Consider the following 15,494-nt stretch of genomic DNA (forward strand, 5'->3'; position numbering starts at 1 on the left):
TTATCTGGCTGTGTGAACAAGGGTAAGTGTGTTTATGTAGGTTTTCAAACCACATTTACCTTTGTGTAGAATGATAATATACGTGAAAAGTAAATGATACATTTTTGTAATTCAGATAACTGGAATAAATACAATTTAGTTCAAGAAATGCAGGATGACTCCCAAATGAAGGTAAGCAGGATAATCTCACCTTTGTACCAAATGTTGATTTGTACACAAAAAGTTAAGGTTCAGTACACCATACGGAGGGAAGTGTGAGGATTATTAGAGCATGCAAACGGAGAGGGAGAGAAAACTTACCACAGCCTGGAACCATCAAGACCAAAAGAAGAAAAGAGTAAACATCCACATTAAAATCTGGTAGGAAAGCAGTAGGGTTTGTTTCTACCTGTTTAGTATCCCTGTATTAGAGACCGGCTGGAGAAACCATCAGGTGGGCAATCTCACTTTCAAGACCGGGCTATTCATGGCAGCTTATTACTTTTTTCATTGGGAGGATTGCCTGAAGGATTGTAGATTTGAATCTTGGTTGGCTGAGTAACCATCTTGTGTGTCACTTCTCTGGGTCTCAGTTAGCCTGCAGCCATTTCCCCAAAACCCTGTCTTTTCCCCTGCCATCCCTCAACGCCCACATTCCCTTCCCAATGGGGTGTTCTGCCGTTTTTCCTGCTAATGTTTCATCAAGGGCAAATATTGCTTCTTTTCTTCGTGATGTTCAAGATACCATTCCCTATCTTCCTCCTCCTCCCCTGAATATTCCCTCATTTTCTCCCCGAAATGTACACTACCACTTCAAATAGTTCCGATTCTTTTCCTGGGACCCCACACATGTCTACATTTAGTCTCTATCAGTGGACCGTTTCTACCCGCTTTGGCTATCTCTGCAATCCCGGTGCAGCTGTGCACATGGGGAAAATCTCAGTTGGATTAATTTGTTTATGGTAAGTGGCTAATGGGTGACACTTTTCTTTCCAGGTAGAGAGCAGCTAATCTTTATTAATTCGGAAGTTAGTTTTTAAGCTGCCTTTGGCGATTAGGGGAAAATAGATGTTTTTCAGAAGGCTTTAATGGGAAATAATCTAGAATGACCATGCTGGATTTGACTTCTTCAGCTGCCGCCTTCAAACATTCCGAGGAGAAAAAGAAGCTATTGGTAATACTGCTTTATGTGAGTGAGGGGAAGGAAGGGAAATGAGAGAAAACGAGAGGGATTCCAACTATGAAAATAAAAGGATGAAATGTTCATGCACACAAGTCAGAGTCCGAGCTATGCTGCTGAAATAATGCCTGGGTTTGCTCCACCTAAAGCGCTGCTCAGAGACATTCATAATCAATATAGAATATGTTCACTTAATTTTCCAGCTAATGCTGTGGCTTGCCCATATTATTATTCTGGTTCACTGCTAAGGTGGGAAACTGGGAAAGATAACTTGACAGTTATACTGACTCACAACACAGGGGGAAAATACAACATACGGCATTGTGCCTAGAATCAGTGGTAGTTTAGGAGGGGGAAAGAAAACGCGTGATTGTAAAGTCAAAGGGCTTTGACATGGTGGAGGCCCTAGGAAGTCTTTATTTCCCAGAATGCTGTGAATTTCATTTCTTAAAACATGTTCAATTTAATTTCACCTTAACATATGACCTTAAACTATAATTAGATATTTGGGGTTAACTGGGAAGAAGAGGATGCTGAAAAAGAAACGCTCTCTTTCTCCAAGAAGTTAGAAATCACTGGTTTACCTCAATTTGTATTAAGACCCCTAGATTTCTCTGCCCCTTTGTTCCCCAGTTCACTACATTCCCATGGACAAACATACGACCCTCACATCCAGAAAAACCCAGACACACCCACATCCTCTTAATCCCTTGCCATGTGGAGTTTGATGTCTCATAGAGAATGAAAGACAGTTTCATTGTTTAACAGAATGTAGAGGCCACATAGCTTCTGGTGAACTTACCTGCCCATAAAATGCTACACGATAATAACGACCAAACAGCCGCTTCTCGGAGTTGACCACCTCTGCAACTTTGAGATATGATCGATGAATGTCGTAGTAGAGATCTGATAATTTCTGAAACCATAAATCAAAGGGTTTCATGAAGGTGATGCTGACACAGAAAACAGGGAGTTTCCCCTTTTGAAAATTATAAGTAATTCACCAATTTAAAGCAGGATGTTTTGACCAAGCTCTGGGCTCAGGAAACGTACTTTGAAGTTTCTCTGCTTCTCGAAGACAGCAATGATGGGTTTGTTGACATCAGCGATGAGTTCGTATCGCTCAGACTTCCAAAGAAACTCCACACACATGTAGAGCTGCTCCACCAGGATATTCTGCAATCCCCCAAATCAAGTGAGATTTTACATGACTGTGTAAATATGGTGTACTCATTGTGGTTCATCCCTAAAACTTGTTTTCAAAACTGTTACACTGTCAGTTTTCTTTATAGTGGGGTTTCTGTGTTCCCTGTCTTTGTTCTTGGCATTTACACCCATCCTGGAAGCGATGGTGGGGTCTTCTTGGATTCTTCTCTTTCCATCACCAAATTAGTCCTTCAGACTTGCTAATTTGAATCTGTGAAATGCCTTCAGCTCTGTCTAGTCCTTTCCATTTTTATGGTCACTGCCTTAGATCAAACCCCTGTTCCTTCACCTCCAGACCCCATAGTGGCCTTCTAGTAATCTGTTTTCCTTCTGGTCCATCTTACGTGCTGTTCTCCAGGAATCCTTCTTTCTAAAATGTAAATCTGGTCATGAGCTCTCCACTGCCCTAAACCTTTGTAGGAACTCCAGTGTCTCTGAACGGCCATCCAAACTCTCTAGCACGACACTGAAGGAGCTCCATGATTAGGCACCAACCTCCCTTTCAGTGCCCCCACCCCTTGTCACTGACTTTGCACTTTGGGTACCCCATCCTGTACCACTCCACCCTCAGAATACTTTTATACCTCCACACATTTACCTGTGTGTGGCTACACCTATAAGAACCTTCAAGTCTCATCAATGGCAAGATCCAGTGCAAAAGTCTGGAGAGCTTTCATATGTCTCATCCATCTACATCCCAACCACTGTCACTTAAAAAGTTGTTTCCTTTTAATTGCCTAGATTTATACTTGTTGGGTCTTAGACTGGCTACTCTCCACCCTGAAAAAAGTTTGTCCTTCTCAAGATTCTAAACTCTTTGTAAGTCAGAATTATGTCTTATTTATCTTTGTCCTTCATCCTGAACTCAATGCCTCACATATATTAGTTGTTTAATAAATATTCAGCTGAATCAAATTATATACTCACTAAAAAAAGTGGATAATATTGTTGGAATCTTTTCAACAATGTCTTTGAAGAAAAGATTCTTTTTTTTTTTTTTAAAGATTTTATTTTATTTTATTTTGACAGAGAGAGACCCAGCGAGAGAGGGAGCACAAGCAGGGGGAGTGGGAGAGGGAGAAGCAGGCTTCCCGCGGAGCAGGGAGCCCGATGCGGGGCTCGATCCCAGGACCCTGGGATCAGGACCTGAGCCGAAGGCAGACGCTTAACGACTGAGCCACCCAGGCGCCCCTGAAGAAAAGATTCTTAAACGTTATTTGAAATAGTTAACATAATAAATATGTATCTGAATTTACTGTTTATTTGCAGGTATACTAAATTAATAGAAATCATATATAAAATTTAATTAAAATTGGCCCCCAAATTTGCTTTCTGTATCCCTTTTTTTCATTCTACATAACATTAAGATTTAAACAGTTAGCTTATTTATTTACTTGATGAGGGAGCTGTTTTCTTTATCAGAATTGTTGCTATGTAATTGCCACTAGAAAGCTTCTTTAGATTAACGAAAAATAACCATGGTTTGCAAATCAAAAGGTTTTTTGCAGAGGGCGCCTGGGTGGCTCAGTTGGTTAAGCAACTGCCTTCGGCTCAGTGATGATCCTGGAGTCCCTGGATCGAGTCCCGCATCGGGCTCCCTGCTCAGCGAGGAGCCTGCTTCTCCCTCTGACCCTCCCCCCTCTCATGTACTCTCTCTCATTCTCGCTCTCTCAAATGAATAAATAAATCTTTAATTAAAAAAAAAGGTTTTTTGCAAAAACTAGTGAGCCTTTCTGTTCAAGTGTATTTACAAACAAACTTTCTAATGCATTAAAAAAAGTTGTGACCAGCTCACAAAATTTTCAGCATCCCTTATGATGTTTACCAAAGGACTAATGATTTCATATCTTATAGAAGAGCTGACATTATATATTTGGGAAGAATTATATATATATAGACATTATATAAATAGAGAAGTAAAGTTTAGTTTAAATATTCATTGAAAATTATGCTTTATCAATGGAATTTGAGATCTATTAATCTCAGCTTTTTAGCCTGTCTTTCATTTACCCTAAGTCCTATTCTACAGTAATTTTATTTGATTTATGAATAAGATTTTCTCCTCCATCTTTAGCTTAATGTAACAGTTCAGTGCATCTTTTTACTCAGTTACTGTACACTAGATTATATGGATCTAACCTCATTGTATGGTGTGTCTTGCATTCCTGAATCTTCTTTCATTGCTCCTTCTTCTTTGATATTTGGTGTAATGCTCAGAAAAGCTGGCCAGCCCATAGAGAACATGCCTTGAGAGGACCAAACAAAATGAGACATTATTATTTGAGCCAAATCCTGTTTGGAATAGATAATGCCTTTCTTTATGATGTGACAAGTGGTAGTACAATAAAACTCACATAGTCAACGAGATGGGTATATAATGACTGTTGATAAATATTCTCTCCCAGGGCAACCAATGATCCTGTTCTCTAATTTTGTATCATTTTTCAAGTGACACATTTTCTTTTAGAATGTGGCACAGAATTATGGACAGAATACAGAATTTGTAGGTAGACGTGGTTCCAGTGTTTTAATTTGGCCAGACTCTTTGAGCCTGTTTCTTCCCATTTGTTAAACTGAAGATGTTAATATCTATTTCAAAGGATAGTTGAAAGAATTCAATACATTAATATTTGAGAAAACACCTGGTATGGTCAGTGCATTATGGAAACAATGTTCATTCCTTGCCAATTTTCACTCTTTTGCATTATCTAAATTTTCCTAGCACTGTGGCTACAAAGATAAAAATAAAAAGATCTGGCTCTACAGATAATATATAAAGACAGTTGATCAGGGGCAATGTCCCCAGAGGGAGGATTGGAACTAAATAGTAGAGAATTTGAGTAGTCAGGAGCACAGCTTGGGGTAACAGACCAGCCTTTGAACTTTGGCCCCATCACAAGCTTACCATGAACTCTGGGTCAGGTTGTATCACTTCTCTTGGTTTTCTCACTTGAAAACAGCACGCCGTAATAGCACCTAACTCAAAGACTTATTACTGGCAACTAATCAAGATATTGCCAGTATAGAGTCTAGTGTGGGCCCTTACATGGAGCAAGTGCTTTTAAAATTATAGCTAATCCTGTTGTGAGATATTTTCATTTTTAATTATCAGCTCATGGACTATGTAACTCAGTGATCACTCCCCAAAAGTGCTTGAAATTATAATTAGGATAATTGTTGCAACCTAATCCCTGCATTAAAAATTCTACTTTCCTACTTTTGAAAATAATAATATTACTTCCTGTAATTAAACATATATTAATATATGACAATCGATTAGCAGGGATATATAGCAGAGAAAATCATTATATATTTTTTGCAGGATGATGATCATTATTACAGTTGTATTTTCTGGAGTTGCTTATATTTGGTGATACTCTTATTAAGTGCACATTGTACTGAAGGGATACTTTATTCCTCTGACTTAGCAACATCATAATATAAAAGTATGCTGAGGACTTCAGATATATGCCAATGGATATGAATATATGTTAATGCATCATAAAAAATCACCTTCCTTAGAGTTTACTAAACAAATATATTCTTTTCTCAATGGGTGCGTTAGAGTCCAGTGTTACTTTAGGTCTGGAAGTGGGTATTTAACATTTTTTGAATATTAAGATTTCACACAATATTTTGGGATATAAGTTTCCATAATTTCTCAAACTGACCTCTAGTTTTATCAGGTTTTTTCAATTTTGTTTTTTGTTAGAATTTGAAATCATTTTTATGGAGCTGTACAGTGTCTGATTATGATACAAAATAGATGGGGAAGAAGGGTACGTTAGACAAAACAGTGATGCGTTTGATGACGTGCATATAAAAATGAAGCTAAATTGTAAGTATGGAGCTAAGCAGGAAGATCCCTGAATTTTAGCGTGGACACGAGTCATCATGCCAGATCTGGTCTTCTCCTCAAACAAGTGACTTCCCTGTCTCACAGTTCACTTTGGTCATTTGGTTCAAATGCCTTATTTGCAAAATCCACTGAGAGTCTTTAGAAAATATATGCATATTTAAAAGAATAAGGGATTAATTAAGTTTCCAAAATATTGTAACTAAAGTCCATTTACCTTTTGTTCAGTTATTTTGATTTTAATATTTAAAGATTTGTTTCTGTTTTTCATACACTGAGGTTTCCACTACACTTAATACATTGCTGGCCATAACCTTTGGGTTTGAACAAACTTTTGCAAGAGGAAACAGGTTAAGTGGATTAGCTATATTGCCAAATGTTTTACAAAGAGTAATTCTTTAGGTATTGTTACAAAATCTTTCATCAAACTTTAAGGATGACATATGCTTAATTAAAGGAAATCAATACTGTAAATTATTATATGTTGTAAATTGTCTGAATCAGTTTATGCTTTTAAAAAAGGAAATGGAACATGTTCATTATAGAGTCCTGCATATATATTTCTGGCATTCCTTTTTTCAAATGAGTCGTCTTATTACATTTCAAAATTTAAATAGATTTCTCTTGCAATTTTAAACAATTTTAGAATAAAATCCCAAGGGCAAACTAGTATGCAGATTGGTAGCAAATATGGCCATGACTCAGAATCCTATATATTGGATAAGATGTAATTCTATGTGCTGAGAACTTTTCAGTTCTACACTTCATAAATTTGGGTAGATTTTGGAGTGGTAGGAGCTTCAAGCTTTTACAGTGGGAGTTATGAAGGTCTGAGATAGTTTTTGCTTCTAAGAATACATTTAAAAGTTTCATCAAAGTAGACTTTAAGCAGCAATGTGATTTCTTCTGTACTGTTCCATGGGGGTAAAGTTTATGCGGGAGAGTTAGGCCACTCACTTCCTCCACCAGGAGCTGTTAGTAATGGGTAGCTATCACAGGGGTGGATATCCTCCGGGAGCAGGGATGGTGTGCAAATCTTTTCCATTTTCCAGTAACCTATGGTAGTGCAAGATGAGGTTAAGACATTGCTACATGTTGGTGTTAATACAAGCTTATGAGACTCTAAATCATTAACCAATGAAACATTCTCATTTTGAACTAAGAGGTTGACCAGTTAGCCTTTTTGTACATAAAATAAACATGATAATGGCATGAGAGAGCTAAAATTTATAAGTACAGTATAATTAGAAATATCTGTGAAAATTAATGTTACTAAATAAAACATAACTGAGATTAATACAACCTAAAATTAGTAAGTTAATTATAATTTAGGTTTCAACACGTCAACTTCTAGACTTTTCTCCCTGCACATGGTCGTCTTACCCTTCCTTTTCAGGTATTCCGCAATGAGGGCAGCTATATGGATGTAGCACATAGCAGCCTGTAATAAAAAGGAAAACCGTTTCAGAGGAAGGCACAGTATAGATTTTACTATTTGTCTAATCAGGACGAATCTTCCAAGGTGACTCAGTATTCCATGTGAGACTATGTGGAGGAATCCTTTTAATGAAAGAATCAAAACCAAGAATAGATTTGATTTCCAAAAAGTTCACAATCAAGAATAAAATTTTTTGGGGAATTTTTGTTTGTGTTTTTCTGGGAGTAGTCTTCAAGTGGGTGAATGAGCTGAATTGAAGAATTTTTCAATAGAACTACCTTCCTTCCTTAATATCTAAGTCTAATGTATATATTTTTAAAATCCACAATTTTCTTTTCTTGGTAAAACTACAAGCTACAGCATCAGGATCTAAATTGGGAGTAAAATTAAGCTACCGTCTTAGCTTTTTTCCTTCCAGTAATGGCCTCCTTTGAATATCTACTATTTTTAAGATGGTTGCTTCACAAGGTGGTACTTGATTAAATAGTGTGGCCTAATGTAACATGTGTGCTCCCTCCCAACCAGACTATATGGCGATTTTATTATTCTCTCTTATCTCCTGAAAAGCCTTGAACATTGCTGAACACGTACTAGAACTTGACCTGCTGAAGGGTCCAAATGACTTCAGCTTTTCCCTTTGAAGGTTGTGGAGTTATTTCTCCATTTTCTGGACCATCCAAGGGAACTGGAGTTTCTCATTCTTGTCCCACCAAAATGCCTCCAACCGAGGTTTCTAATTGGCTCTATTTCTAGCCCAGGATCCCTCACATGCATTTAGGAGAACTTCAGGGGTTAAGACTATCCCAGATAAAACAATCTTTTCCCCAAAGGGGCATATTTCTGAGAATAAGGCAGAAATTTTTTCCATTTGGTGTCCTGAAACCACTTGGGGGCTGTGAATTGCTGCATAAAAATCCACCTGGTGTTTGAACTGACATAAAAAAGTTAGCTATTGATCTATAACCTTCACACAATGCACTCGCCTCACATGGCTTGTGGGAGTGTTAATATTTCCATCCCCAGTTCAGACTAGCTGCAAATGAGGACAGATTACTGCAGCCTGAGATAACTCACCATGGTGGCAAACTTCCCCATCTGACTCCAATTACAGGGAAGACATTTTAAAACACAGAACATTAACTTATATAACTCAATTTCCAGACACCCTTACAACGATCCTCCTTAGTCTTAGGCTTTTAACCTTCAGTTCTGCATTGCATATCCTACAATTGCAGTTGATACCAACAACTCTGGCCTTGACTTGGTATTATTTACATGGAGTTGGGCATTCTTGTATCCTACATGCAAATTTAATGCACATCATATATAATTGGGTCATATCTAGATGAGTGGAAAAATATGGTATTCAACTGTAAATGAAAGTCCAATCGTCCTGATAAAGAGGAAAATACCAATGGAGAAGGACTGAGCCTTCGCTAATCACCTCGGATAAGTCTCCATTTCTTGCGTGAATCTTGGCCATGCTTTCGAGCCAGGTCCTCCGCAGCTCAGGGGTGCTTGCATAGGAGTTTGCCAGGCTGTACTGGAGATCCACCAGCATCTCAGGGTCCTTCTCATGCTCCTTCATCTGAGCTGTCGCCATCAAAACCGTCCTTATACGTTTCGTCAGATCTTTCACCTCTGCTGGGAAGTTGCTGTTCTTTGGAAAACAGAGAGCCTGGGTCATTATCTGTTCCTAATTCCTAAGGTAGGTTACTTAAGTTATGCTATTAATTATGGCTTGGCTTCACAGTTTGGTGCATTCTCTTTATTGTTCATAAATATGTACTTTATATATGATTCCATGTATTGATTGTGGTTGTACACATTTGAACATAAGAACTGCAGTGGACTCCATCTTATCTGCTCACCTAGCTTCTTTTAGTAAGAGCATCCTGATTGTTCTTCGAGGTGCTCTCCTCTCTGGCTCTGGTTCATGTGATTTGAAAGGGTTTACTTCATTTGGAGGCACCAGCGGGTGGCCCACCAAACTGGCCTGGCCAAACAACTGGCCAAGCCAGTGATCGGTGTAGGAATGGGGATATGATACAAGGTTTAGACAAAGAGATTCAGGTCTGGGACTTTGACTGGCACTATAGAATGAAGTGCTTTTACTTTTCTATTCTTTTATTTTTTAAACAATTTTATTTATTTATTTGAGACTGAGAGAGAGATAGCATGAGCTGAGGGAGAGGGGGAGGGGCAGAAGGAGAGGGAGAAGCAGATTCTCTGCTGAGCAGGTAGCCCCACACAGGACTTGATCCCAGGACCCTGGAACCATGACCTGAGCTGAAGGCAGACACTTAGGCAGCTCTGCCACCCAGGTGCCCTGATGCACTTTTTTCCCATTTATAGGATACTCCAGTGTCCTCAGAATTTCTGAGAGTAAGCTCATGGGGAGAGCCTACTTGTAAATGAAGTAAACAAAGAGGAATACTGAACTGAGAGATAGAGAGAGGCAAAAATCGAGGCAGTAGGGGAAGGGGGCCTAAAAACATGATGATTTTTTTAATTAAAAAAAAACTTTATTAAAAATTTATTTCCAGGGGCGCCTGGGTGGCTCAGTCGTTAAGCGTCTGCCTTCGGCTCAGGTCATGATCCTAGGGTCCTGGGATCGAGCCCCGCATCAGGCTCCCTGCTCCGCGGGAAGCCTGCTTCTCCCTCTCCCACTCCCACTGCTTGTGTTCCCTCTCTCGCTGTATCTCTCTCTGTCAAATAAATAAAATCTTTTAAAAAAAATTTATTTCCAGTTTTATTCAGAAGTAACTGACATACATCACTGGATGAGTTTAAGGCATACAGCATGGTGGTTTGATTTATATATATTGTGAAATGAGTACCACAATCGGTTCAGCTCACATCCATCTCCCCATGTAGATGCAGTACAAGGGAAAGAAAGAAAAAAAGGAAAAAGGAAAAAAAATTCCCCGTATGATGACAAGTCAGGATTTTCTCTCTTAACAACTAACTTTTCTATATAGCAGGAACAGTGTTAGCTACAGTCATCATGTTGTACCTGACATCCCTAGTTCTTATCTATCTTACAACAAGAAGTTTGTACCTGTTGACCACCTTCCCCCAATTTCCCCACTCCCACCCCCTGCCTCTGATAACCTCAAGTCTGGTTTCTTTTTCCACAATATTCAGGTTTTTTTTTTTTTTTGTTAAGGTTACACATATAAGTGAGATCATACAGTATTTGTCTTTGTCTGACTTATTTCACTTAACAATTCACAAAATTTCACTTTGGCTGACTTAACGCCTTCGATGTCCATCCATGTTGTCACAAATGCTAGGATTGCCTCAGTTTTTATGGCAGAATGCTAGTCCATTGAATAAACACACCACAACTGCTTTATCCATTCACTCACTGATGGACCTTGTTTCCATGGCTTGGCTATTGTAAATAATGCTACTATGAATGTGGGGGTGCAGCTATCTTTTCGAATTAATGTGGAAACATTATTTTAATCCCTGGGTTGAGCCATGCCTGATGCCAGACTCTATCCCTGGACTTTCCAGTACTATGACTAAAGAAGTCTTCAGAAACTTTTTTTTTTTAAGTCTTCAGAAATTTGTAAAAGAAAGATTCAAAAAATTTGACCAAAAATAGGATTATGAGAGAATCACTGTGTTTCTGGAGGTTTGTGGTTAGTTTTCTTGTTATATCCCATTCAAGCACACATCTTGCAAATTCCACTTAATGGATGACAGACTGACAGTGGTCAGAGCTGTTTGTTAATTCAAACCAGCAAACTCAACATTACACTCAGTTCAAGTCTCAACAAACAAAATACAAAACCTGTATTTTTTTATGATTTTGATATTTCACAAAATCATTCAGTTTAGTCTTATTCCTAAATCTTTGAAAATGTCCACAAGGCATTTCTTACTTTCATCTGCTTGTCTCCATTAGCAAAATTATTGGTAATTGCAAGGGAATGTTGAAACCTAGAGCCTCCAATCCCAGCATCGGCTATCAACTGGCTTACGGCCTTGATGAGCTAGAAGAGAAAAGAACAATGAAACTTCAAAAATGGTAACTCAGAAATAATAATTTTAAAGAAATTACTGGATGAATGTATCATTGATTTCTCCCTGTGGGTCCAAGGTAGCATCTTCATGCATTAAATTTTTAGAAGGTCATGTCATCTAGGGCATTTCCTATAATTTAAAATATTTATATAAGAAGGTTGCAGGAATCTTGGGGTGCCTTAAAGAAACACATTTCTGCGTGCAGAATCTGGTGGGGTTTGGCATCCTAGAGATAGCCATGGTTTCCCGAGTCGTGTATTCTATTTGATTTTGTTCCCTGGCAGAAGAAAGGAAAAGTCCAAGTGGAGTTATGGGCTTTGCTGATTTCTGCCCAGCTGCCCTCTTCCTCTGAGTGAGAGTTGAGTGTGCTGAGTGTCTTTAAGGAGGGCTTTGGTAGAGGAGTTGGTAGCTCTTGCCCTGGGGCCAGGAGCCTTTTATCAGTGCTGGAACAGATGAGTGGTTTTCACAACAAATTACTGAAATTTGGCAGCACTTACTTGTAAGTGGGACCGGACAATTGACTTTTGCTTGTTAAATTCAAAATTCTTCCTCATGAAAAAGTACAGAAGTGCTGATGCTTCAGTCTGTGTTGACCGTGACCTGTGGTTACAGCATTTCAGGACTTCATAGCAGAACGATCCACACAGGTCGGCCGGCCCCTGAAAGAATGCTGAAGGAAACTATGGAAATAGAAGGACTGGTTAAGGGCCGACCATGCTTTCAAGTTGCTCTGTTTATGCCCAATTTTAGAATTCCTTAAAACACAATCCAACAACTTCTTTTTTTTTTTAACCTTGTCTTTTTCTTCCATTTGCAAGTGGAAGGGATAGAATTGTATTTATTTAAGTCTATATTAATATTTCTTTTTTTTTTTCCCCAGAAATACTCATTCTCTACATGGTAAGACTCCCATGCATCAATAACCAATGACAAACCAGAACCAGGGGCTGAGAGCTTTGAAATGTTTTCTATTGGCCCAACATTGTAAAACCACAGTGATCCTCAAAGGTGGTAGCTCTGTCTATTTTAATGCGGCAACTTTACTTGGCATGAATGGACATCACAGTTGATGATGTGCATTTTACCTAACTCTCTGTTGCAAACACTGAGAACCCCCCAAAAAGATGGCTAGCTGTTAATTTTATTCCCTTTTGATATCCCAGCCTATAGGCTGTCAAGGCTGTGAACTTATTTTCAGACCATGAATCAAATGGCTTATTAAAACCCCAAAATAGTCTAATAAAACCACATAAACCAAAATTGAAGAAAACAAGCCTTCTTCCCTCCATACTGAGAGATGTCAGGATTAATATGTGTGTATCATCATCTTTCCCCGAGCTTTCACTGGAACCAGGAGAATGCTTACTTTGCATACAAACAGTCTCAAGGAGGCAAACACATGCTTCAGCGCTGTGGCTGACTGGTTGACTTGGAAAAAGAGCATGTAGGTGTCAAAGACCCTCTTCATCATTGAATTTTGACATTCAGATTGTTGGAGCTGTCTCTGGAAATTTAACACAGAAGTTATTTAGGATGAGTTAAAGGACAACTGCATTTTTTTCAAAGGATATTTATTGTGAACCTACTATGTGGTAGGCACAATTGTAGGCACTGGAAATAGTGTTGAATAAGGAGATAAGGTCTATGTTTCCCACTGAAACTTACACAGCACTGATTGAAAAAATTACTAAATAAGAAAATAGAGCAGGATGATAAGATATAATAAAAAGTAACTGCTTTGGGCATAAGGTTACTCTAGATAAGTTAGTTAGTCAAGACCTCTTTAATGGATGAACTGACATGTGAGCTAAAGGAATTGGCTATGGGCAGATCTGAAGGGACTAAGGAAAGAGAAACAGATAGTACTAGGGATATGAATTGGGAAGAAGCTTATGAGTTCAAGGTTGAAAAAAAAAAAAAGAGCAGAACAGCCTGAGCATGGGGCATGGGGTGAGATGAGGAGAGAGGTAGAAGATGAGGTCACAGATGAGATCAGAGAGGCAGGTCCTCGTAGGCATTGGTAGCGACTTTGTGATGCCTGAGATTTGACTGACATTTTCACTGAGTAATAAAGAATTAAAATACGGTTTTTGCTCTTTCTACCACCATGATGACATTTCACCTGAAAGCAGAGCTTTCTTGGCATAATCATTGTTTGGTGTAGACTTTATTCAGTGGATCCAACTATTCCTAGTTCAACCCTGAACATCTGTAAGCTCATTAGATTGAGCTAATATTTTAAATATCTCTATTGAGGTATAACTGACATGTAATTGCTATAGTTTGCATTTATAAAATTTTATGTAAATGGAAATATACAATACTCTTTCTGTTTGGCTTCTTTCACTATGCATGACTGAGCAGTATTCTATTGTATGGATATACCACAATTCTTAAAATCCATTCACCTGTTGATGTACATTTGGGTTGTCTTCAGGGTTTATTAAAAATAAGGCTTCTATAAATATTTGTGTACACAGTTTTGTGTGACCAAATGCTTGTATTTCTCCTGGGTAAATTCTCAGTATTGGAATGGCTGGTCACATGATAGACACATGTTTAACATTTTAGACCGCCATACTGTTTTCCAGAGTGTTTGCATTCCCACCAGTGGATGAGAGTTCCAGTTTTTCCATATCCTTGCCAAAAGTTGGTATGATCAGTCTTTTTAAATGTAGTCATTCTAATAGTATGTAGTGGTATTATTTCACCAAAAGCACACAGATGACAAATAAGCACACGAAAATATGCTCAGCATTATTAGTCTGTTGGATCTAGCTGTCATTTGTCTCCCCCTCGAGATTGAAAAGTAGAGTCACACTCTCCCTCAGCCTGGCTTGTCTGAGAGTGAAGCAGGAGGAATAAGGAAAAATGCTTATTATTTGATGATAGTGACATATGTATGTACATATATCATTTGAGCAGTAGTCAACTTCTGATAAATTCTGAATCTCATCTTTCAAATTTTTTTCCATTCACACTTAGGTTGATTTATGTAAGGTTACTTGATTTCATAAAACATGTTCTCGACTTCCCACAACTTTTCTTCCTCCCATTTTATCATGGTTGCAGAAGATGTTAGAATCAACTTACCTGGTGAATGTGGGTGAAGAGGGATAGCAGGTCTAGAATAGTCAGGCAAACCTCTGTAGCTATATTGGCCTCTGTGTCCACATGGTGCACAATGTCTATTTCATTGGAGTTGCCTACAAAATATAAGGTAGAACATGCATAAATGTCTAAGAAAACTCTTTGTATCTCATAAAGGACTTTCTTCTATTATAACATATTCAATGTTTATTAGTATTTTGATAAGCAATTTATTAAATCAAAGCGCTTTTGTTTGTTCAATTACCTTATTGGCTGAATCAAAAACTCTATACAGAGTCTTTAGTGGATGCTATAGACTGAATGTTTGTGTCCCCCCCAGATTCCTATGTTGGAGCACTAATCCCCAGTGTGATGGTATTTGGAGGGGGGATCTTTGGGAGTAATTAGCTCATGAGGGTGGAGCCCTCATGAATGGATTAGTGCTCTTATAAAAAGGGACACCAGAAAGATCACCTTTCTCTGTCATGTGAGGACACAACATGTCTGCATGTCTGCAAACTAGGAAGAGGATTCTCACCAGACATCAAATCTTTTAGGACCTTGACTTTAGACCTCCCACCCTTCCAGAACTATGAGAAATAAATGTTTGTTGTTTAAGCCACCCAGACTGTTAACTTGTTGTAGTAACTCAAACTGACTAAGACAGTGTGTGTGCCCTTTTCATGTCAGCTGTAGACAAGAGTGATCCA

At 38.4% G+C, this 15,494-nt stretch overlaps 1 protein-coding gene across 4 annotated transcripts in view; it reads right to left on the reverse strand.

Annotated features, from left to right (window-relative positions):
• The window catches only part of DOCK10 (dedicator of cytokinesis 10), a 256,600-nt gene that overhangs the window by 17,294 nt on the left and 223,812 nt on the right, over window positions 1–15,494 (reverse strand). For all 4 annotated transcript variants that reach the window (XM_064587156.1, XM_054505990.2, XM_045867857.3 and 1 more), the window contains exons 41-50: window positions 14,788–14,900; window positions 13,061–13,198; window positions 12,192–12,374; window positions 11,553–11,663; window positions 9,104–9,319; window positions 7,605–7,662; window positions 7,179–7,277; window positions 4,505–4,611; window positions 2,213–2,335; window positions 1,962–2,075 (exon numbers count right to left, since the gene is read on the reverse strand). In XM_064587156.1, the coding sequence (XP_064443226.1) occupies window positions 1,962–2,075; window positions 2,213–2,335; window positions 4,505–4,611; window positions 7,179–7,277; window positions 7,605–7,662; window positions 9,104–9,319; window positions 11,553–11,663; window positions 12,192–12,374; window positions 13,061–13,198; window positions 14,788–14,900 (1,262 nt within the window). The remainder of the gene's footprint in view (window positions 1–1,961; window positions 2,076–2,212; window positions 2,336–4,504; window positions 4,612–7,178; window positions 7,278–7,604; window positions 7,663–9,103; window positions 9,320–11,552; window positions 11,664–12,191; window positions 12,375–13,060; window positions 13,199–14,787; window positions 14,901–15,494) is intronic.

The sequence above is a fragment of the Mirounga angustirostris genome, unplaced genomic scaffold (assembly GCF_029215605.1).
Source record: "Mirounga angustirostris isolate CCGP_5_RB_7025 unplaced genomic scaffold, mMirAng1.0.hap1 SCAF_3, whole genome shotgun sequence".
NCBI lineage: Eukaryota > Metazoa > Chordata > Mammalia > Carnivora > Phocidae > Mirounga > Mirounga angustirostris.